Source organism: Neltuma alba, unplaced genomic scaffold (genome assembly GCF_004799145.2).
Source record: "Neltuma alba isolate B1F8T4 unplaced genomic scaffold, ASM479914v2 tig00005276_pilon, whole genome shotgun sequence".
Classification (NCBI taxonomy): domain Eukaryota; kingdom Viridiplantae; phylum Streptophyta; class Magnoliopsida; order Fabales; family Fabaceae; genus Neltuma; species Neltuma alba.
In genome coordinates, this window is record NW_021634045.1 from 47,683 (window position 1) to 69,991 (window position 22,309).

General features: G+C 33.5%; 4 protein-coding genes across 4 annotated transcripts; all 4 read right to left on the reverse strand.

Moving 5' to 3' along the window:
- Window positions 1–5,459: 5,459 nt before the first annotated feature.
- Window positions 5,460–5,804, reverse strand: LOC114747355 (trypsin inhibitor DE-3-like). The gene has a single exon (XM_028935675.1). The coding sequence runs from the start codon at window positions 5,802–5,804 to the stop codon at window positions 5,460–5,462; it is 345 nt and encodes a 114-aa protein (XP_028791508.1).
- A 1,815-nt stretch (window positions 5,805–7,619) lies between these two features.
- LOC114747356 (kunitz-type trypsin inhibitor KTI1-like) lies at window positions 7,620–8,311 on the reverse strand. Its single transcript, XM_028935676.1, has one exon. It carries the CDS (start codon window positions 8,309–8,311, stop codon window positions 7,727–7,729), a length of 585 nt encoding a protein of 194 aa, XP_028791509.1. The 3' UTR covers window positions 7,620–7,726.
- Window positions 8,312–10,590: 2,279 nt separating this feature from the next.
- LOC114747357 (uncharacterized) lies at window positions 10,591–11,100 on the reverse strand. The gene has a single exon (XM_028935677.1). It carries the CDS (start codon window positions 11,098–11,100, stop codon window positions 10,591–10,593), a length of 510 nt encoding a protein of 169 aa, XP_028791510.1.
- An 8,571-nt stretch (window positions 11,101–19,671) lies between these two features.
- On the reverse strand, window positions 19,672–20,256 carry LOC114747358 (trypsin inhibitor DE5 alpha chain-like). The gene has a single exon (XM_028935678.1). It carries the CDS (start codon window positions 20,254–20,256, stop codon window positions 19,672–19,674), a length of 585 nt encoding a protein of 194 aa, XP_028791511.1.
- Window positions 20,257–22,309: the final 2,053 nt, after the last annotated feature.

Sequence of the window (22,309 nt, forward strand, 5' to 3'; positions counted from 1 at the left end):
AAGAATGTTTCTAAATGAAACAAATTGATTTAAGAGACTTATACTGCATGGTTAATTAATTGTCATTCAACAAAATTTTTCCAACATGAGGGGAAGAAATTGAGTAGCTGAAAAGGATAACATATAGAATACATTATTATTATCAAGTATAGATCCTAAAATATATATAGTAGTATGAACCAAAAGTTCATCAAAGAATGCATTCATAAGATATTATAAAATATCTGCCAGATGCTATTAGTGACTAAATAAGTATTACTAAATCTCATATTCCAGCTAAAAATGCTCCAATTAGTATAAATAAAAGTGAGACATACCTAAAGCATGAAAGATTAATCAGTTCCAATGTAATTATATCATATAAAAAGGAGCATGAAATTTAAAAGATATATTAAGGAAGCATGCACTTTAGAACAATGCTAAGACATAACTAATTGGGAAAAAAAACCCTAGAAAATGTTCAGGTATCTAAAGAGTAATAAAAAGATCTCAATAAGTTATATCACAAGAGAAAAATAGAACCCAAAAGATAAATTTTTTGACAATGTTTTTAATAATAAGATTACATGATTAAAATGAGGATCCTATATGTAGATATGTTATACAAAGCAGACAAAAATTTGGTCAAAGAAAAAAGTAAAAGAAAAAGACGCAATAGAAATATTATTTCAATGTGTGAAAATTGAGGACTTGCAGTCCAAATACATGAAATACAAAGTTATTATGTGATATGTGAATATTTATGTGAAAAATAAAGATTTTCACAAAGGTCTAATGAAGATTATGATAAGGTATATTAGTTTTTGGTGGATAAATAAAGCATACATTACTAGTCTGGCAGTATATAAAAAGAAAATATGCGTCTATAAGATATTGTCATAGTCTATGTATATGACTAACTAAATAGTGAAATTTATATTAGAACATATGAAGGATCCAAAAATGCCAGAAGCATGTCCATGAATGCAATATATGAAATGTTGCGTGGATTAAAATAATGAGTATATATATTTGATTCAGGAAAAATGTATTGAAAAATAAATAATTTTGCATTTGACTTGACTTATAGATCAAGTTATTGAATATTCCAATGATTGCCAAATGATGAATTTTTGTTAAGATAATTTTGTCTGCAAAAATATATTAAATTTAATGGACTAAAGTTCTATCTATTCACTCTATAATAATATATATTTTGTCTGCAAAAATATTTTTTTTTGTTATGGATTTTTTTAATTATTAAGTTCTTGTAGGTACACAAGTGAATAATAAAATTTATATTTGACGTTGTAGTACTTTGAAACTATTATATGAGATTATTATGTTCAAACCAATTGAACATGTAGAAGCAAGAAATATCCTAATGATTTTCATAATAACTTTTCTGTTGTTATTTTCACAATGTATAAGACAGGTGAAATGCATATTGATAACCCAATATATCCAGAAGATATGTTGGCGGAATATATTTAACATTTTTATATGATGGCAATGCATCATGTTTGGGTTGATTAAAAGAAATATATAATTTGAAAAGGATTAGAAATAATCCACTTGAGAAAAAATTGATATTGTTATCAGGGAGAGTAAAAGTGACATTATTATTAGGGTAGTAAAGACCATACTGTACCATTTTCCTTAACCAAGGTTTTGTCCCACGGGATTTTTCTGTTAAGGTTTTTAACAAGGCAAATTTAATTTATATTGTGTACTCTTTTTTCTTCACTAGGTTTTTTTCCTACTAAGTTTTTCCTAGTAAGGTTTTAATAAGGCACAATATTTTTTTATGAACATCCAAGGGGGAGTGTTATAAATATCATGCTATGTGGATGTTCATAACTCCTTAGCTCCTTGAGATTCCTTCTCATGGTTAATGGCATTATACCTTATAACTAGCAAATTGAAGGGTTTCTAGTATTTATTTCCTATAACCTCCAATTGTACAATTATGTTGCTTAATTCCCTTCTTTATGTACTTGTAACTCTTTAGGTTTGTCTTCAATATTGGGGTCCTATAAATAGGAGATGATGTACACACATTTATAACAATAAAGTGAATGAGAACTCCTTAATTTCTCCTCCAATTTCCTCTTATTTTCTCCATCTCCCTCATCTCTTGGTACTTTTCTTATTTTTCATAACAATGGTATTATAGTTTTGTCCTACACTTAATAAGTGAGAGTTGATAAGGCTAAGTTTAAAATTTTGAGATTCTCTCACTCATCATGTTTATAAGCACTCCGCTCAACTTGTTTACTATCTTGTTTACTCTCTCAAGTCCTTATCCTTAATATAGAGGAGCTAGATAACTAATTTATAAACCCTAAGGTAATTAGTCAAGTTGTTTATTTGTAAAAGATGTGTGTTAATTTTCATGAAATACTCTCTTTAATCATTTGCATTTGAGCTCCTCTTTATAGAAACTGTATTATGTGCAATCAATTTAGATAGTTTGGAGAAAATATAACAAATTAAAAAAAAATAAAGCAAATTAAAATCTTATGTTTAATTATGACCAAATTAAACCACCTAACTAACTTCTGTATTTGAGGAGTATATTTATGTTACCTTATAAATAATTTAGAGCAAAAAATTTTACATCCAAAAAAACTGAAATTGTAAAGGGCCCCAAAGTTGAAGCCATCACTTATTCAGGCCCAAAAAAAAAAAGCCATCCCTGATTGCGATTGTCTGGAAGCTTCAAGATCAATTTAACGGTCTCAATGATTGGAGCAAGAAACCAAAAAAAAAGAAGGCAAAATTATACGACTGAAAAACTGTAGCTTCTTCATTATTATTGTGGAAAACTAAGACAGAAGCTGGCAAACAAATTAAATAAAATTGCTTTGGATCTTGCATCGTATAGTTATTAGGACCATTTCGGGGTAGATGTAGGGAAGGATGATAAAGATAATCAGAGGTTCATTACTACGCGACATGTTTGTTTTGTTAGCCTTCTTGAGCAAAATATAGAAGTTACTACATAATTAATAAGTAAAAATTAATAAAATTAGTTATGTTAATTATTCTTGTCATTATTTACGTTGAAATTATCCCTTAATTAAGATCTTATAACGAACACTTACATTTAGAATTGGAAGCAGTATATTTTTGGTGATATGTGGGAAGAGGAGAGCTGTGAAAGATGATTGCAATAGCACAAGCAATTCATGAATGGACTGTTTTGTCCTCAGCCTATAATGTGAAATGACACCAGTAATCCTCCTACGTATATTTCATCAAATTCAGAAACCCTACCATGCGAGCTAGAGGAGTGATAGTAATTTGAGTTGATTATGCTATGATTAAAGGGATATGTTCTTTAATTTGAGCTAAACTCATCGTTTGCAATCTCTATGTATTCCTCAACGCTTCACAAGTCCAGCGTATTAGTTTTGCGGGGTAAATTTGCACATTTACGCTATAATAAAATAAAAGGTATTGAGTTTTAAGATTTTGAGGTAAGATTTGATGTCTTCATTCTCTCCTTGTTCTTTAACACTTCCCTCCACGAGGATCACTACAGAGGATTTGAATGAATTATCTTTGTTTTGGTTATGTGAACATTTCGTCAGTGGAATTTATTGTAAATTCTATAAGAATAATAATGAACTTTAAGAATTTTCTAATTATGCATTATTCTCTGTCTTTTCATGAGAATTTAAAATTTTCAAAGTTTTACGTATTCTTGTAAACTAGTTCACAAAAATAAAAATATTGAAAAAAGTCATTGTCACTGTTTTTTTCCCTGAGAAATATAATTAGGAAATTATAATTTATATAAAGGAAAAATATTTTAGGAAAACCAAGAGGGTATAAGTTTTTTTTTTTTAGTTAACAGAGGAATAACGGTTGAATTGATGTGAATAGAATATTAAAAATAGAAGAGATATTTATAAAAAGAAATAAATTTCAATTTTGAGAGAGGTTTGTGTATAAAACAATAGGGAGAATTATAATTAGGTCCTAAGGAAGGAATTTAATTACTTAAAGTCCATTGACAATGAAGCGCAGGTAATGACAAATGCTAGAGTAGGAAATGACATCAGGTTTAGACTGGTCATTTGTTATTGGGACTTTTTAGTAATTAAATTTCTTTATTAGTACTTGTTGGTAATTCTCCCTGAAAAATAACTTTTAATTTTCTGTGGGTCAGGAAATTTAAGTTTATTTGGTCATCCCTGTATTGGGTCATCAACTCCTTCTTCTTCTCTTTGGGTAAATCGATCGTTTCAAGTCTTGGCCTCCATCAAATAATTTGCTCAACTTAACAACTGCAGAGACAGTACAAATGAGATTATCTCGAAGGACATCATCTTTCTTTGTCAACTGTTTTCTCAATTTAGATGCAGGAGTAGTTCATGCGTTGCATCCTATATTATCAAAATTTTCTCATTTTAATTTATTCGACTTCAGTTCTGTACTTGTAAGGATACTGTCTTTTGTTTTTAGTGTTATTTGTATTTAAAAGATAAAAGCTGGAAAAAAGAAATATTTCCCAATAAAAATTCAGGGATTTTACTAGCAAATGTTTACGGAAAAAAATTATTGTTTCCTTCGTATGAATACACACCAATTAATACAGTACGATACTCCCATCCCCAACAAGCTAGGTCTGGATCCCTCACGTCTAAATGCAAACATGTTAAAGAGATCAAATGTCTTACGACAGAAAATCACACAAAAACTAAAAATAAGCACATAAATAATCCTCATAAATGATTTTACTACCCTCTATGCTTATTTCTCATTAACTATGTCCAGTTAATTAATAATGAGCACGAAGAAATTTAAGATGATATACATCCAAATGTACAGAAATAATAAGCTCTGTAACTGTCCTTCTTGAGACATGTTTTTAGAATAATCCACTACTTTCTTCGACCGATCTTAGAGTATATGTGGCCTTTATTCCAGTTATATCTCTTAACAACTTTGATGATGTGAATAAAATTAGTTAAAAGTTGTTAAATATAGCAAATTTTAACAATTCCAAAACAACCAGTGGTATAGTTAATTGGACAGACAAAGATGAGGAGGATGGAAGGAATATAAAATAGTCAGAAAGACAAAGGGTATTCTGAAATTGCGTCATAGATGCTTCACTGAATTTCATAAAGAATTTTGTATTAAGGACTAATCGATATGGAGGGGTATATATATTATACTTGAAATTTTGGCGTCAATAGCAAGAAAAGGCTAGGAGTAGTTTAAGTTGTACAAATTTAAACGTAATATATATATGTGTGTGTGTGTGGTAGATATAGTAGAGAAAGGGCCAGAAAAGAGAAAAGGAAGCCACTTGGAACATAATTTTATTTATTTTAGGCTTCAGATACAGAGGTAGGAAAGGAAAGCATATGAAGCATTATTTTATTTATTATTAAGTGCAAGGAGTTATGTAAACTACTTGCAACATGCAGTGGCTTCATCAGCATTTCCGCAGCACAGTAGACCCTTCATGCACAAGATGATTCAGCCTTACGAAACACGACAATGAAAGGATTCTCATCGTTAATAGCCAAAATTCTGTGTCCTTTATTGTCCTTGGGAATCCCAAGAGCACTGCAAGACTCTTCACCACTCTCACAGAACACAATCTTATAGGTCAAACCATGATGTGTCTGAATTCTAAACGAACCACGTACGGTGTCTGGCTGTCCCGCATATTTCACTTGCCTATTCTCTTCTTCTCGGCCGACGATCGTCCATTTTGCCGGTTGGGCTGGGCACTTTGGTGGTGCAACGACGGTGAGGTCCAAATCAAAGTTTGTGGAGAGATAAAGGATTAAAAATAATAACATTTGCAAACTTTTAATTATGTTCGTACAATGATGTCAAAATTTTGTGGATGTGAGGTCATTTGTGGACCCCATATTTATTTGAGGTTTAACTCAAGAATCCTTGGCAGAATTTCGTTAACTTGCTCAAAGAGAAGAATCATTAGAGTGTTTAACTATTTTCTCTGAACCTACCCTTGTCGGCCCAGCTTTGCGGTTGCGGTGAATGAAAAGATATATCACCCAACTCCAATGACCTAGTGTGAAAATTTTGTTTTAACATACATGAAATGCGCTTATAAACACTTATTTAAGCCAACCCAAATAAGATAATGGGAGAGAGTTAAACTCATAAAGCTTCCCCATTTTGGCATGTTAATTATCCAAAACTCATATTCATAATCATTAATTAAACTAACACAGCCCTCTCACAGATTTAAGTAAATTAAAAAACTAGTTTCTAAAATAACACATACGTCACAATTTTGAGTTGTATATTTGATGTAGCTAAAATAAACATATATAATCCCTTGGTTCGAAAATATAAGCACCAAATCTTTAAAGATCTTTTTTTTTTTTTACAAGTTTTAATTAAAATTTGTCCTATTATTTAATGCATTTTTTTCATTATTATTATCAATTAATTATGTATTTCTCTCTTTTTTTTTTATTCGTTCTCAGTAATATCTTTGCTCACTCATTCTTTATCATACATACTCACTCACTCCATAAATAAGGATGTTTTAGGAAAATAAGTTATATTTTACATGTCTTTTATTTTTAACTAATTTTAACCAATTTTTTGAATTGAATGATTTAATTATTTGATAATTATATTTTAAATAGGAGAAAATATTATTAAGGCTCCATCTTAGTTCATAATTTATAAAAATGGGACTCAACTGTAAATGTGATGTGGTGGCATGAAAACCAGAGGGTGCATGAAATGTTATATTTGATGCTCATAGGGATGCTACTCAATTATGGGAGTTAAATTTCATCTGAATTTTGTCGTTTATGCATGATTATCTTTATCTTTCAACGAAACCTTGTCGCCACGTCAATCAAAAAGATGTACTCAATCTTGTTTTAGGATGTTAAAGGTAACTAATTAATAGAAATTAAAAAAATTGATTAAATTAATAATTTAAAAAATATATGTTAATTTTCTTGAAGAATCCCTCTAATAATTTACAATGAAAAGTTCCTCATTAAAGAAAATTTATTTAATACGTGAAATTAATTAATAGGGATAATTTGAAAAGAAATTATAAATGGGAGAGACAAAGTAAGCTTTTTTTTTGGGCCAAAAGAGACAAAGTAAGTTGAAATATTACATTTAGAACCAAAATAAAATTTTTAATTAACTTTTATATTTAAGATTGGAGGGAGCCTAAAAAATCATGGCATTATTGTTTTGTCCTATACTTAATAAATGAGGGTTGATAAGGCTAAGTTTAAAATTTTGATAAGGCTAAGTTTAACAAATTCCCTGTCCTTCATGTTGGCCTGTTCAGCAGTGGGTGTCTAAGGGTATTAATCTAAAATTTGTCACTTGCAGATTAAAAATAAGAAAGAGGTTCATTACTTTAATTTCAAAAAAAAAATTGTGTCAAAATTGACAGTGACCACTTAAGCGAGAAATCTTGTGTTGGCATTCGTGTTGACGTAAAAAACAATTTTAGGAGAGTTACTTCCAATTCCACCCACCCAACAATACTTAATAAATTAAGAAACCAAAAATGTAAAAAGAACCATAATACAAGCAAAGCACTCAATAAATCAATAAAGCAAAATGTCCTAAACAACAAAAAATTTACAAGCAGAAGGGGGGGGGAGAGAGAGCCAGTTTGAAGCATCATTTTATTTAATCGTCATAACTTATCACAAGGAAACATCATTCAGATGATCTTATTGATAGACGATTTGATACTTCTAAAGACTTATCAAGCTTCAAGTGATGTGGCTTTCACGAACACAACCGCGAAAGGGTTGCCATTAGAGATAACCAAACGCCTATTTCCATCATCATCCGTTGAAATCCCAACATCTTCACAAGAATCAGCATCAGTGGGACAGAACACAATCTTATACGCCAAGCGACTGTAATTCTGAATCCTGAACCAACCCTTCAAAGTGTTACCGTACCCAGTGATTTTCACCGACTTTGCGCCTTCCTTGCCCTCAACAACGGTCCACTTGGACGGTGTAGAAGCACATGCTGGTACAGCAATGAAGGAGATATCCACATTCATGTCTGTTTTGATGATTGCAATTCTTAATGGCGACGAAATTCTCAGGGGCAAGCCGTTTTGGACTTCAGATGGTAATTGCACGACGGTAAGAGGGCAAGTTTCCTTGTCCGTGCTGGCTAGGGCTAAGCCTCCGCCTTTTGCAAAAATATCCGGGAGGATGTAGTAGGCGGCTCCGTTGTTATCAACCGCGTCGCCATTTGTGTCCAGAACAACACCGGCTGTGGCCGAAGAGGCGAAGGCAAGGAGAAGGAAGAGGGCAAACATGGTGGTCTTCATTGCTCTTGGTGTGTAAAAATGAGAGGATGAAGGGTTCTATTTATAGAACTTGCACGGTATGAGAAGGAGGGGCAGTTTAGATATTACCCGACGCAAGTGACACCAAAAAATTTTTTGGGGGGGGGGGAGATGATTACATCTTTGAATTCAATTATGATGGTGACTTTTCGTTGTCACTAATTAAGTGTAAGAATTTTAGTGACGACTTTAAAAAGTCCCCCGTAATATATAGTTCTTTAACGGCGATGTCTTTTAAATGTCACTGGAAAAAAAAAAAAAGCAAAAGAACTTTCAAAAGTGAAAACAAATACTGCAGTTTAAAATGTGACTTTCAGTTTCAGGGATAACTTTAATTTCAAGATTGCTCTTGAACATTCTAGCTGTTTTTTTTTTTTTAAAGGATGACACCCTCTTTATTTAGTAGATTCATCTATGAAATTGGTGGTGACTGAAACTAGAGAACGAAGCGTTCTGTTTATGGGCATGTGCGCATTTTAATTCTTATCTTTAAGGGAAACCTTATCGTCACAGGCCATAACTGTGTGGTACGAAAAGTTTAGATATTACACGATACAAGTTGACACAAAAAAAACAAAAGAAAGATTACCGCATCTTGAAATTCAATTCAATTATGACTGACTTTTTTGTAGTTGCTAATAATGTAATATTTTTTTCGTGAAGGGATTAAAATGTCACCAAATTAGTAGTTCTATTTTAGGTTAACCCCGCATGGTATTCCTCAAACTCACCCGAGTTTACTTAATTTTAAGTAACAAGCAATTTTCACACTAAACATGTTTTTAATAGGTTTTTTAAATTTCAATTCTCATTTCTTATTTTTAATACTTTATAATAAACGGAACCAAATCTCACTGTTAAAAAAAATAAAAAGAACTCTCAGTAGTAAAATTAATCAAATACCGCGGTCGACAACTTTTAAAATTAATCTTTATTCAGAAGATTTATCTGCGAAACTGATGGGGTGTGTAACTAGAGGACAACATGTTCTATTTATGGGCACGTGTATTTTAACTTTTGTCTTCAAGCAAACCTTGTCGCCACAGGCCACTGATGTGTGGTGACGACGGAGACACGTCAATTAAAAAAGACAAAAATATCAGGGATCAAGCTATTGATGTTTTGCCCTATGTATATCCTTAATAATTGACACTTAATAATGTTTCGAGAATATCCTCTCACTCATCGTTTATCTTCTCTCAGCAATCGTCTGAAATTTAACCTCGAAAGTTGTTTATAATATCTGTTTCATTAGTTGCAAAAAGTATACATATGTGCGTATAATTAAACCTGTCCTTTGTTCAGGTCATTAAAAAAAAAAAAAAAGAAACCTATCTTTTGAGCAATATCTAGTGAGCTTAGAAAATCTAGACTTAAATTTCTAGTTCACGTTTAAAGTTTTGCACATGAATTAGAAAACATTAATTAATATAACGTATTATTTCATATAGTATGAATATACTAATTCAATCTTCGCTTAAGAGAGACTGGATGGATATTTTTTGGCCACTCAGAGATTGGATGTATATAATTGTACGTGTGGTTCAATTATGATTCGTACATGTATAGTCTGTCCTTTAATTCCATCTTTTGTAACTTGCATGCTACCTTTCCCTTTTAATATAAGATTTAGTTTGTAATTCTGATTGAATTATAAATCTTATATTAAGAACAAGAAAAAAGTATTATATCCTAAGGAAATATTCTTTTTGGTACCTAACATAAGTTTCAAATAACTAATTCAAGTATAACAAATAATTAGTTAAAATTAGTTAAAAATAATAAATATGATAAAAATATACTTTTGTTTTTAAATATGCCCTTATAATAAATTAAAAAAAGGATGAAAGAGAATGTATGAAAAAATATGATGAAAGATAGTATAAAAAAGGAAAGAGAATAAATAATTAAGGGCAAATTAAAAAAAATTACTCCCCTATTACTATTTATTAAACATTTCCAGCATATTTCACACAAGCCAAGAAAAATTTTAAACTGCATTAACTCTCTATTAAAATATAACAACTTTTTAATTTTATCCTTTTTTTTTTTTTTAAATACAAAGGAAAGAAACTCAGCGCCAAGTTTACGCTAGAGTTCCAAAAAAAGGAGATATAGCGTCTGCTCGTAGGATATGCGACCCAGAAGGCAATCCGAACGCCCTCTTTGCCAGCTGGTCTGCATGAAAGTTGAGTTCCTTGATAGTGCATCTCCAGCGTCCAGTCTCTATCGACCAGTCGTCTTACTTCACATATTAGGTCCTAGTGAATATGGATATCACTACCCCTTGCCTTTATCAGCTCCAACGCTTCAAGAGAGTCGCTCCTCAGGCGCACTTTGCGATAACCACCATCCCATGCGCATCGAAACCCCATGATACACGCCCAGAGTTCAGAACCCAAGGGGTCACTGTTTAGTACATTCAACATGAAAGCTTCAACCATATTCCTATCACCTGCTTTAATGAGGCCCCCACTGCCTACTTTGTTGTTGGTTATCGAATAAGCTCCATCCACAAATATCTCAACCCACCCTTCAGGAAGGGCATAAATGGGTTCCTTTGGCCGTTGGGTTTGTCCTCCCATGGAGATACCATTTAGGTTTGTCGCAGCTGAGTTAAAACTCCCAATAATTGCTTTTATTTTATAAACAATAGTGGTCACTTCCGCTTCAGTATTCTCAAAAACTTTCTCATTTCTCCGTTTCCATAACAGCCAGTAGATAGTAACAAAAAAACTCCCGCCAATGGTCTTGCTTTGCACCAATGTCATCACGGAGGTTTAAAGTGCACCAATCCCAGAGGTTGGTATTAAAAAATCCAGTCGCAAATTTAATAAGATTCTGCCATAAGTGTCGGATGTCAAGACAATCACGCAAAATGTGGAGGCTCTCTTATGTGTGATGGCCACACCAGCAGCACTCACTTGTTTGGCATACACCCCTTCATTTTTGTTCCTCGTTTGTTAAAGGCCTGTCATGCATGGTTAACCAGCAGAAAGTCTTACAACGCTGAGCGAGCTTGAGTATTCCATATGGTATTCGTGTTCAAGGTTCCACCTTGTAGTGGGCAGTATGCTAATCTTGTCGAGAAGGTTCCTGTATTTTCAAGCTTTCACGAACTGTCTCTTCTCCATTGCTTCTCATAACACGCTCTGTCCCCTGGACCACATAATCCCAGTTCTCCTTTATCCCCTTCCAGAAATTTGACCCGGGTCGTGATCTGTCAATCTTAGGCAGCAAGTCCTCCCCACATTTATATTTACTGCGGATAACTTTAGCCCATAAAGCATTTCGATCCTGGATCAGCCCCCAGCCCGCTTTTGTCATGAAAGCTTTATTTTCGAGCCTTCTGTGTCATAATTCGGGGCCCCCATGCCGTTTTTCCTTACAAAACTTCAGACCAAGAGACGAGATGGACCCGTTTCCTCTCTCTTGTTGTGCCCTATAGGAAGCCCCTGGCTCTTTTATCTAAGTCCTCACAAGTAGCCGCAGGCAAGATGCTTGTTTGCATTGGGTACAAGGGCATGGCTTGTATCCCTGAGTTAGCTAGCGTCTGCCTTCCAGCAAACGAGAGCGTATTTATCTTCCAGCTGCTGAGCCTCTGCTTCCCTTTATCAACTACATAGCTGTAGGTGTCTTTTTTTAACTTGCTCATGATGTAACGGGACTCCCAAGTATTTGTCCAGCTCAGCTGTTGGAGTAGGCCTAGCTCTTCACTAAGTTGGCTTCTTGGGTTATGGTTCATATTTGGGGAGAAGAAGACACGCGTTTTACTCTGGCTCACCTTCGGCCTTGAGAGCTTATAAAACTTCTCCAGAAAATAATTAATGATTTCAACCTGTCCGAGAGAAGTTTCTGCAAAGAGGATCAGATCGTCGGCAAAGAATAGATGAGATATAGGGGGTCCACTCTTATGCAGTTTAATCGGTCTAGACCTCTTTCACTGTACTTCTTCCTGTATCAAATGAGCAAGTTTTTCCATACAAATAATGAAGAGATAAGGTAAGATAGGGTCACCTTGTCGTAAACCATAAGAGGGTGATATCTCCTGAGTTATGCTTCCTTCCCACAGTATTCGCATTGTTGGGGACATAATACATTGCTGAATCATATTCTTAATATAATGGGCCGGGTACATTCAGCTCTTCCGGGCAATTCATGACAAAGCTCCATCAACAATGATCATAGGTTTTTTTAAGGTCAATTTTGATGGCCATAAAACCCTTCTTTCACCTCATACTCCTCATCAAGTGAATAACCTCTTGAGCAATTATGATATTATCAGACCCATGTCTATGAGGTACAAATCTGCATTGATTAGGAGAAATAACAGATGGCAAGATGGTCTTGATTTTATTAGCAATGATTTTGGTGATTGCCGTGTAAATAACATTACAAAGACTAATAGGGCGGAAGTCTCATATGGTGTCTGGTTGCTCTTTCTTCAGAATCAACACAATTAAAGGTTTATTTATTTCTCCAACTAATGAGGGGTTTCGAAATGCTCCCTGGATAAGATTAACAACTAAGGCCTCGACCTGCTCCCATTAGTGTTGATAGAAAAGGGCATTTAAGCCATTAGGACCCGGAGCCTTAAGAGCCCCCACAGAAAAGATAGCTTGTTTTATTTCGTCAGTAGAGGCTTCATGGCCCATCATTCGAACCATCTCATCTAGAATAGGAGGATAAGAAAGATTACCAGCTGATTCAGAGGTGTCACATTCATCCTCGGTAAAAAGGTTCTGGTAGAAATTCAAAGCAACATCCTTTATAGCGGCTTCTTCATAAATCCACACTCCACAATCATCTTGCAAGGTGGCAATTTTATTGCGTTTCCATCGACTATTGGCCCGAGTATGGGAATATTTGGAGTTCTTGTCACCTAATGACTACGAATTTTTATGCCCATAGCAGGTCCTCTTGGAGGATCACTTCTTCCAAGTCCCTCCAAACTTTTTGAATAAGGAGCTCCAAGGAATATTTATTAAAACATGTATTTGTTCTGTTTGTGAGTCCCTCAAATCTGTTCATCAAATGTCTTTTCTTTCGACCCGAGTGCCCAAATACATTGTGGCTCCATTTTATGATTTGGGACTGAAAATTTTTCATATTATTCTGCCATTCCCAGTCCGTATGCCAATTACGTCTCACGAAGTCCCCAAAATTCTGGTGCAGCACCCACGATGCCACAAATCTAAAAGGTATTTCTCTCCGTCCTTGTTGCGTCTCCTCCTTCGTTAAGCTTAGAAGAAGGGGCCTATGATCTGACTTAAAGAAAGGTTAATGTAGAATAGAAGCTTCTAGATAAACACTAAGAAACTTAGAATTCCCCAGAACTAGTACTTTGTCTATCCTACTCTCGCTTCCAAGTATAAAAGCGACCATTACAGCCCAGGTCATTGAGTTTTATTTCCTCTACCCACAAACTAAAGTCTCTATCTGTGTTACTTCCTGAATTAGAAGTAGAACGCTGTTCATGTGTTCTTATAGTCCCATTAAAGTCCCCTCTCATGCACCATGCTCCATGGACTACGTTGAACGAGCTTCAGGTCTCTCCATGCATTACGTTGTTTAACAGGATTTGGGCTGGCATAGATTGCCGTGACAAAAGATTGACATTGGCTATCATTAGCTCGGACATGCACAAATTGCTCGTGGGTTTCTAGAACTTCAAAGCTCTACTTATCATTATTCCTCAAGACCCAAATGCCCCCCACTAAACCCCTATGCACCAACAATCTGATAGTAAGAAAATCCCAACCGCTGTACTCTTCTTCTGGCTTTATCACCACTTATTTGAGTCTTTAGAATAGCAAGAAAATCCACTTTGTGCTTTCTAACCAATTCTCGGACCAAGCCTGGGAAGGAGGGGCCCCCGTCCCTCTTGCATTCCAAAAAAGTAGCTTCATTAATTAACAATTTCTAAAGAAAGGGGTATAGCACCCACTGTTAGCTCCATATTTGTCAGTTGGAATTCTCTATTTACATTAGCCCCACGACTCACTTTCCTGCATCAACCGCTGTTCTTGAAATCCAGAGTACTGTGGTTTTATATCGTGGGCTCTATTCCCTTCTGTGCCCTGATTATATCCTCTGCCCAATCTATAGTGTCTGGTGTTGAAAATGGGTTATTAGAGACTAGCGCGCGTTGGGCCTGTAGTAGCCTCACAGGTTTGATAGGTTCATCGGTTTTTTATTGGACCGCTTCTATTTTCTTTGCCTGTTCCCCCCTCTCGAGCTTTTGGTGCTATTCTTTGGGCCCACTTGCACCCAGGTTTTATTAGGGATATTCCTGCCAACTCTCCCAGCTTGTTCTCTCTCCATTGTATCCATGCCTCCATTGAGGAACTATTCTCTCCCTGTTATCCTATTTAAGACTTCCGCCTTATCAGGCATATATACTTCTTAACCCTATCCTCCATCTATCCTCATTTGGTCTTAGTTCCGGAGAGAATCATTGACTTTTATTTCCTTTTATACCCATGAGATTTCGAGAATCATGTTGATTCCGATCCTTGCCTGCACCCTCCCGATCTCCATAATTGCTAGTGCCAACCATTGATTTTCCCCATGAAAGTTGGCAGTTGAGTAGTATTTCCCTGTTTGTCTCTTGAAGAGATTCGTCAGACCAAACTTGGTCTCCACCACCAGAGTAGCTCCGTTCCGGCCCCCCCTATACTGGCGACCATCAACCGCTGTTCCTGAAATCCAGAGTGCTGGGGTTCTAAATCACCAAAATGCCTTTTAGTATAATTCTGAGTTTTAACCCAAAATAAATAAATAAGATAATCAAAATTACATGTCATTTGTCACATAATTTTTAATAAACTGGCATGGCACTCACTCTATTACATTTAACGGCCATTTCATGGTAAGGGGCTCATGGTCAAAATCTGAAAGTTGAGGGTGTGTCTTTTAAACTTTTAAAGTTGAGGGGGTCTTATGCAAGTCACCTAGAGGTGAGGGCATTATGTGTATTTTGGCCAACTTTTAATTAGGTTCGTACCATGGTGTTAAATTTTTGAGGATGTGAGGTCATTTGTGGACCCCATATTTATTTGAGGATTAAATCAAGATTTCGTTAACATCCTTAAAAAGAAGAATCATTAGAGTCTTTAACAATTTTCTCTGAACGTACCCTTGTCGGCCCAGCTGTGCGGTTGCGGTGAATGAAAAGATACATCACCCAACTCCAATACTAACTTATAAGTAGTTTTTTAATCGTAATTTATAAAATACGAGTTAAGTATATGAAAAAAATTTATCTCAACTTATATAAAGCGTACTTAAAAGCACTTATCTAAACCAACCCAAATAAGCACTGGATAATGGGAGAGTTAAACTCATGAAGCTTCCCCATTTTGGCGTGTTAATTATCCAAAACTCATATATTCATAATCATTAATTAAACTAACACAGCCCTCGCACAGATTTAAGTAAATTAAAAAACTAGGTCATAAACTAACACATGCGTCACAATTTTGAGTTGTATATTTAATGTAGCTAAAATAAACATATATAATTCCTTAGTTTGAAAATATACGCATCAAATCTTTAAAGATGTTTGATTTTTTTTTCAAGTTTTAATTTGAATTTTTCCTATTATTTAATGCATTTTTTATTTTTATTACTAATTAATTATATATTTCCCTCATCTTTTTTTCAATCATTCTCACTAATATCTTTCCTCACTCATTCTTTATCCTACTCACTCACTCCATAAATAAGGATGTTTTAGAAAAAGAAGTTATATTTTTACATGTTTTTCATTTTGAACTAATTTTAACCAATTTTTTGAATTGAGTTATTTAATTATTTTATACGTATATTTTAAATCAGAGAAAATTTTATTAAGGTTGCATCTTACTCCTTCGATCCTAAATATAAGATCTTTATACTCTTATGGTAAGGGTCTTATATTTAGGACAGGAAGAGTAGTTCATAATTTTAAAAAAGTGGGATTCAACTGTATATGTGATGTGGTGGCATGAAAACGAGAGGATGCATGAAATGTTATATTTGATGCTCATAGCGATGCTACTCAATTATGGGACTTAAATTTCATCTGAATTTTGTCGTTTATGTATGATTATCTTTATCTTTCAGCGAGACCTTGTCGCCACAGCTGTGCGGTTGTCATAAAGGGAAAAGACCCTGCGACGTCAATAAAGAAGATTTACTCAATCTTGTTTTAGTATGTTAAAGGTAACTAGTTTATAGAAATTAAAAAAAACTAATTAAATTAGTAATTTAAAAAATATATGTTAATTTTCTTGAAGTGTCCTCTCCGGTAATTTACATTGAAAACTACCGCATCGATGAAAAATTCTTTAATATGTAAAATTAATTAATAGAGATGCTTTAAAAAGAAATTAGAAATGGAAGAGATAAAGTAAGTTGAAATATTACATTTAGGACCAAAAGAAAATTTTTGATAAATTTCCACGTTTAAGATTGGAGGGAGTCCAAAAGAATCATGGTGTTATTGTTTTGTCCTACACTTAATAAATGAGAGCTGATAAAGCTAAGTTTAAAATTCTGTTGACAAAAAAAAACATTAGTTTAAAATTTTGAGATTCTCTCAATCATGTTTATAAGCAATCCTGTCAAATTGTTTACCATCTTTTTTACTCTCAAAGTTTTTAATATAAAGAAGCTAGATAACTAATTTATTAAAAGTAAAATAATTATTCAAGGTGTTTATTTGTAAAAGATGTGTGTTAATTTTCATGAAATACTCTCTTTAATCATTTACACTTGAACTCCTCTTTGATAGAAACTATGTATTATGTGCAATCAATCGAGATAGTTTTAAAAAAAAAACAAATTTAAAAAACAAAACGGATTGAAGTCTTGTATTCAATTATAACTAAATTAAACCACCTAACTACTATATCTGAGGAGTATAGTTTTGCCACGCTATAAATAATTTAGAGCAAAAAATTATACATATAAAAAAGGAAATAAAGTCGCTTATCAGTGAGCAATATCTAGTAAGTTTAAACGTCGTTATATAAAGAGACTTAAATTTATTGAGTTTGAAATTGTAAAGGGCCCCAGAGTTGAAGCCATCACTGATTGCGATTGTTTTGAAGCTTCAAGACCAAATTGACGGTCGCAATAATTGGAGCAAGGAAAAAAAATGATATGACTGAAAACTGTAGCTTCTTCATTATTATTGTGGAAAACTAAGACAAAAGTTGGCAAACAAATTAAAGAAAATTGTTTTGGATCTTGAATCGTACATATATTAGGAACATTTCGGGGTGGATGTAGGGATGGATGATAAGGATAATCAGAGGTTGGTTATTATGCGACGTGTATGTTTGGTTAGCCTTCTTAAGCAAAATACAAAAGTCACTGCATAATTAATCTGTAAAAATTAAATAAATAGTTAAGTTAGTTATTCTTGTAATTATTTGCATTAAAAATTATCCCTTAATTAAAATCTTATAACGATCACTTATATTTAGAATTGGAAACAGTATATGTGGAGTCAGTTGCAGTGTCCAGATTTAAAATTTTTAATCAATTGTTTTTAAGTAACAAATTTTCTTTTAAAGAATAATAGTTAAGAGATTATCTCTATTTTAGATTGTATTCATATTAAAATAATCATATAAAAATATAAAAAAAATCAAATCTAGACCATCCAAATAAGATATTGATCATCAAGATCTAATGAGTCTAAAGTACTCATCAAAGTGATGAGCACAGAAACTGATTCCTAATAGTGCAATTATGATCTATGGGAAGAGGAGAGCTGTGAAAGATGATTACAATCGCCCAAGCTATTCATGAATGGACTGCTTTGTCCCAGCTTATAATGTGAAATGACAGCAATTATCCTCCTACGTACATTTCATCAAATTCAGGAACCTACCATGCGAGCTAGAGGACTGACAGTGATTTTGAGTTGATTATACTATGATTAAAGGGAAATGTTCTTTAATTTGGGCTAAACTCATTGATTGCAATCTCTATTTGTTCCTCAACTCTTTACAATTCCATTGTATTAATGTTGTATGGTAAAATTGTACATTTACCCTATAATAAAATAAAAGGTATTGAGTTTTAAGATTTTACTAGCAACATTTCCGAGAAAAAATTACTCTTTCAGTCTTTAATATAAGACAAATTTAACTAGTTTGATTATATTAAAGAAGTTAGGTAAGTTAATTATAAGAAATATGACATATTTTTCCTAAAACACTATAATCATCTTTTTTAATATCATTCCTCCCTTACTTATTTGATTATGATTAAGAGAGTATTCATAGGGGTGGTTTAGCACAAATTGATAAATATAATAAATAGATCTTATATTTAGGACCAAAATTAATTTAACAGTTAGGTCATATATTTAGGACCGAAGAAGTACTGTTTTCTTTCTTTGTATGAATAGTTAAGTTTGGGTCCCTCACATGTAAATGCAAACAAGCTAAAGAGATCAAACGTCCTACAACAGAAAATCACACAAACTAAACATAACCACATAAATAATCCTCATAAATGATTTTACTACCCTCTATGCTTATTTATCATTAATTATGTCCAATTAATTAACAGTGAGTGCCAAGAAACCTAAGATTATATGCGTGTAAATGTATAGAAATAATAAACATTGGCAATGTCCTTCTTGAGACACATTTTTAGAATATTCCACTACATTCTTCAACCGATCCTAGAGGATATATGGCCATTATTCCAGTTATATCTAGTACTCCCTCCCACTGCTAACACACACGCACGCACGCACGCACGCACAACCTCTGATCCCTTTCATAAATCCTGCTAACAACTTTGATGATCTGAATAAAATTAGTTAAAAGTTGTTAAATATAGCAAATTTTAACAATTCCAAACAACCACTGGTATAGTTAATTGGATAGACAAAGATGAGAAGGATGAAAGAGATAAACAAGAGTAAAAAAGACAAAAGCGTATTTTGAAATTGCGTCATAGGTGCTTCATTAAATTTCATAAAGAATTTTGCATTAAGGACTAATTAATCGATATGGAGGGGTATATATTTATTATACTTGAAATTTTGGCGTCAATAGCAGTAAAAAGCTAGGAGTAGTTTAAGTTGGACAAATTTAAACGTAATATATATATATTTATATATATATATATATATATATGGTAGAGAAAGGGCTAGAAAAGAGAAAAGGAAGCCACTTGGAACATAATTTTATTTATGTTAGGCTTCAGATACAGAGGCGGAAAAGGAAAGCACACGAAGCATTATATATTTTATTTATTATTACGTGCAAGGAGTTATGTAAACTGCCTGCAACACGCAGTGGCTTCATCAGCATTTCCGCAGCACAGTCCACCCTTCATGCACAAGATGATTCAGCCTTACGAAACACGACAACGAAAGGATTATCATCGTTAATAGACAAAATTCTGTGTCCTTTGTTGTCGTTGGAAAGCCCCAGAGCCCTGCAAGACTCTTCACCACTCTCACAGAACACAATCTTGTAAGTCGAACCACGATGTGTCTGAATTCTAAACGAACCGCGTACGGTGTCTGGCTGTCCCGCAAGTTTCACTTGCCTATTCTCCTCTTCTTGGCCGACGATCGTCCATCTCGCCGGTTTCGCGGCGCACTGTGGTGGTGCAACGGCGGTGAGGTCCACTTCAAGGTTTGTGTAGAGATAACGGACTCTGTAAGGAGAAGAAAGTCTGGTGGGCGAACCGTTGGATTGTTCTGACAAGGCTTGAACAACGGTAACAGCGCAAGATTCGCCACCAGTGGCAGCAAGGTCGAGGCCGCCACCGTTTCCAGACCGTGCTGGGAGGATGTTGTATGAGCCACCATTTCTGACGGGGTTGCCTTCAGTGTCAACAACCAAAACACCAGCTTTGGCTGATGTGAAGGCAAAGACAAGGAAGAAGAGGGCAAGCAAGGCAGCCTTCATTGTGAGCAGATCAGAGGGTTTCTGTATGCGTTTGTCTGATGGAGTTGTGTGGAAACGAGAGTATGAAGCTTCTATTTATAGGCCCACTCGATACTTGGCAGGGGTCGTTTAGGTATTTCGTTATGAATGCAAAAGATTTGGCAAAACTTAAAAAGAAGAATCATTAGAGTCTTTAACCATTTTCTGTGAACCTACCCTTGTCGGCCCAGCTGTGCGGTTGCGGTGAATGAATAGATATGTCACCCAACTCCAATGACCTAGTGTGAAAACAACTTATAAGTAGTTTTTTATTTACAGAATATAAAGTAAGTATATAAGAAAAATTTTATCTCAACTTACATAACATGTGTTTATAAGCACTTATTTAAGCCCACCCAAATAAGCATGTGATAATGGGAGAGAGTTAAACTCATAAAGCTTCCCCATCTTGGCATGTTAATTATCCAAAACTCACATAGTCATAATCATTAATTAAACTAACACAGCCCTCTCACAGATTTAAGTAAATTAAAAATCTAAGTTATAAAATAACACATGCGTCACAATTTTGAGTTGTATATTTAATGTAGCCAAAATAAACATATATAATTCCTTGGTTTGAAAATATAAGCATAAAACCTTTAAAGATGTTTGATTTTTTTACAAGTTTTAATTTGAATTTGCCCTATCATTTAATGCATTTTTTTATTAACTAATTATAGATTTCTCTCATCTTTTTTTCATTCATTCTCACTAATATCTTTTCTTACCCATTCTTTATCCTACTCACTCACTCCATAAATAAGGATGTTTTAGGAAAATAAGTTATATTTTTACACGTCTTTTATTTTTAACTAATTTTTTGAATTGAATGATTTAATTATTTGATACTTATATTTTAAATCGGAGAAAATATTATTAAGGCTCCATCTTAGTTCATAATTTATAAAAATGGGACTCAACTGTATATGTGATGTGGTGGCATGAAAACGAGAGCATGCATGAAATGTTATATTTGATGCTCATAGCGATCATGCTACTTAATTATGGGAGTTAAATTTCATCTAAAATTTGTCGTTTATGTATGATTATCTGTATCTTTCAGCGAGACCTTGTCGCCACAGCTGTGCGGTTGTCATAAAGGGAAAGGACCCTGCGACGTCAATAAAGAAGATTTACTCAATCTTGTTTTAGTATGTTAAAGGTAACTAGTTTATAGAAATTAAAAAAATTGATTAAATTAATAATTTAAAAAATCTATGTTAATTTTCTTGAAGTATCCTCTCTAATAATTTACGTTGAGAACTACTACATTGATGAAAATTTATTTAATATGTGAAAGTAATTAATAAGGATAGTTTAAAAAGAAATTATAAATGCTGGCAAAAAAAAATTATAAAAGGAAGAGACAAAGGGAGTCTAAAAGAATCATTGTACTATTGTTTTATCCCACCCTTAATAAATGAGAGATGATAATGCCAAGTTTAAAATTTTGAGATTCCCTCACTCATATTTATAAGCACTCCTATCAACTTGTTTACCATATTTTTTACTCTCTTTAAGTCCTTAATATAGAGGAGTTAGATAGATAATTTATAAAGCGTAAGATAATTAATTAAGTTGTTTATTTGTAAAAGATGTGTGTGAATTAATACTTTCTCTAATCATTTGTATTTGAACTCCTTTTTAATAGAAATTTTGTATTATGTGCAATCAATCGAGATAGTTTAGAGAAAATATAATAAATTTAAAAAATAAAACAGATTGAAGTCTTATATTCAATTATAATCAAATTAAACCACCTAACTACAATATTTGAGGATTGTATTTCTGTTACCTTATAAATAATTTAGAGCAAAAAATTATACATATAACAAAAAGGAAATAACGTCGCTTATCAGTGAGTAATATCTAGTAAGTTTAAACGACGTTATATGTAGAGACTTAACTTTATTGAGAGTTTGAAATTGTAAAGGGCCCCAAAGTTAAAGCCATCACGGATTGCGATTGTTTTGAAGCTTCAAGACCAAATTAACGGTCGCAATAATTGGAGCAAGAAACCCCAAAAAAAAAA

Excerpts from the sequence above, each read along its gene's own strand:
- LOC114747355 (XM_028935675.1), bottom strand. The coding sequence starts at position 5,804 with ATGTTATTATTTTTAATCCTTTATCTCTCCACAAACTTTGATTTGGAC.
- LOC114747356 (XM_028935676.1), bottom strand. The coding sequence starts at position 8,311 with ATGAAGACCACCATGTTTGCCCTCTTCCTTCTCCTTGCCTTCGCCTCT.
- LOC114747357 (XM_028935677.1), bottom strand. The coding sequence starts at position 11,100 with ATGACATTGGTGCAAAGCAAGACCATTGGCGGGAGTTTTTTTGTTACT.
- LOC114747358 (XM_028935678.1), bottom strand. The coding sequence starts at position 20,256 with ATGAAGGCTGCCTTGCTTGCCCTCTTCTTCCTTGTCTTTGCCTTCACA.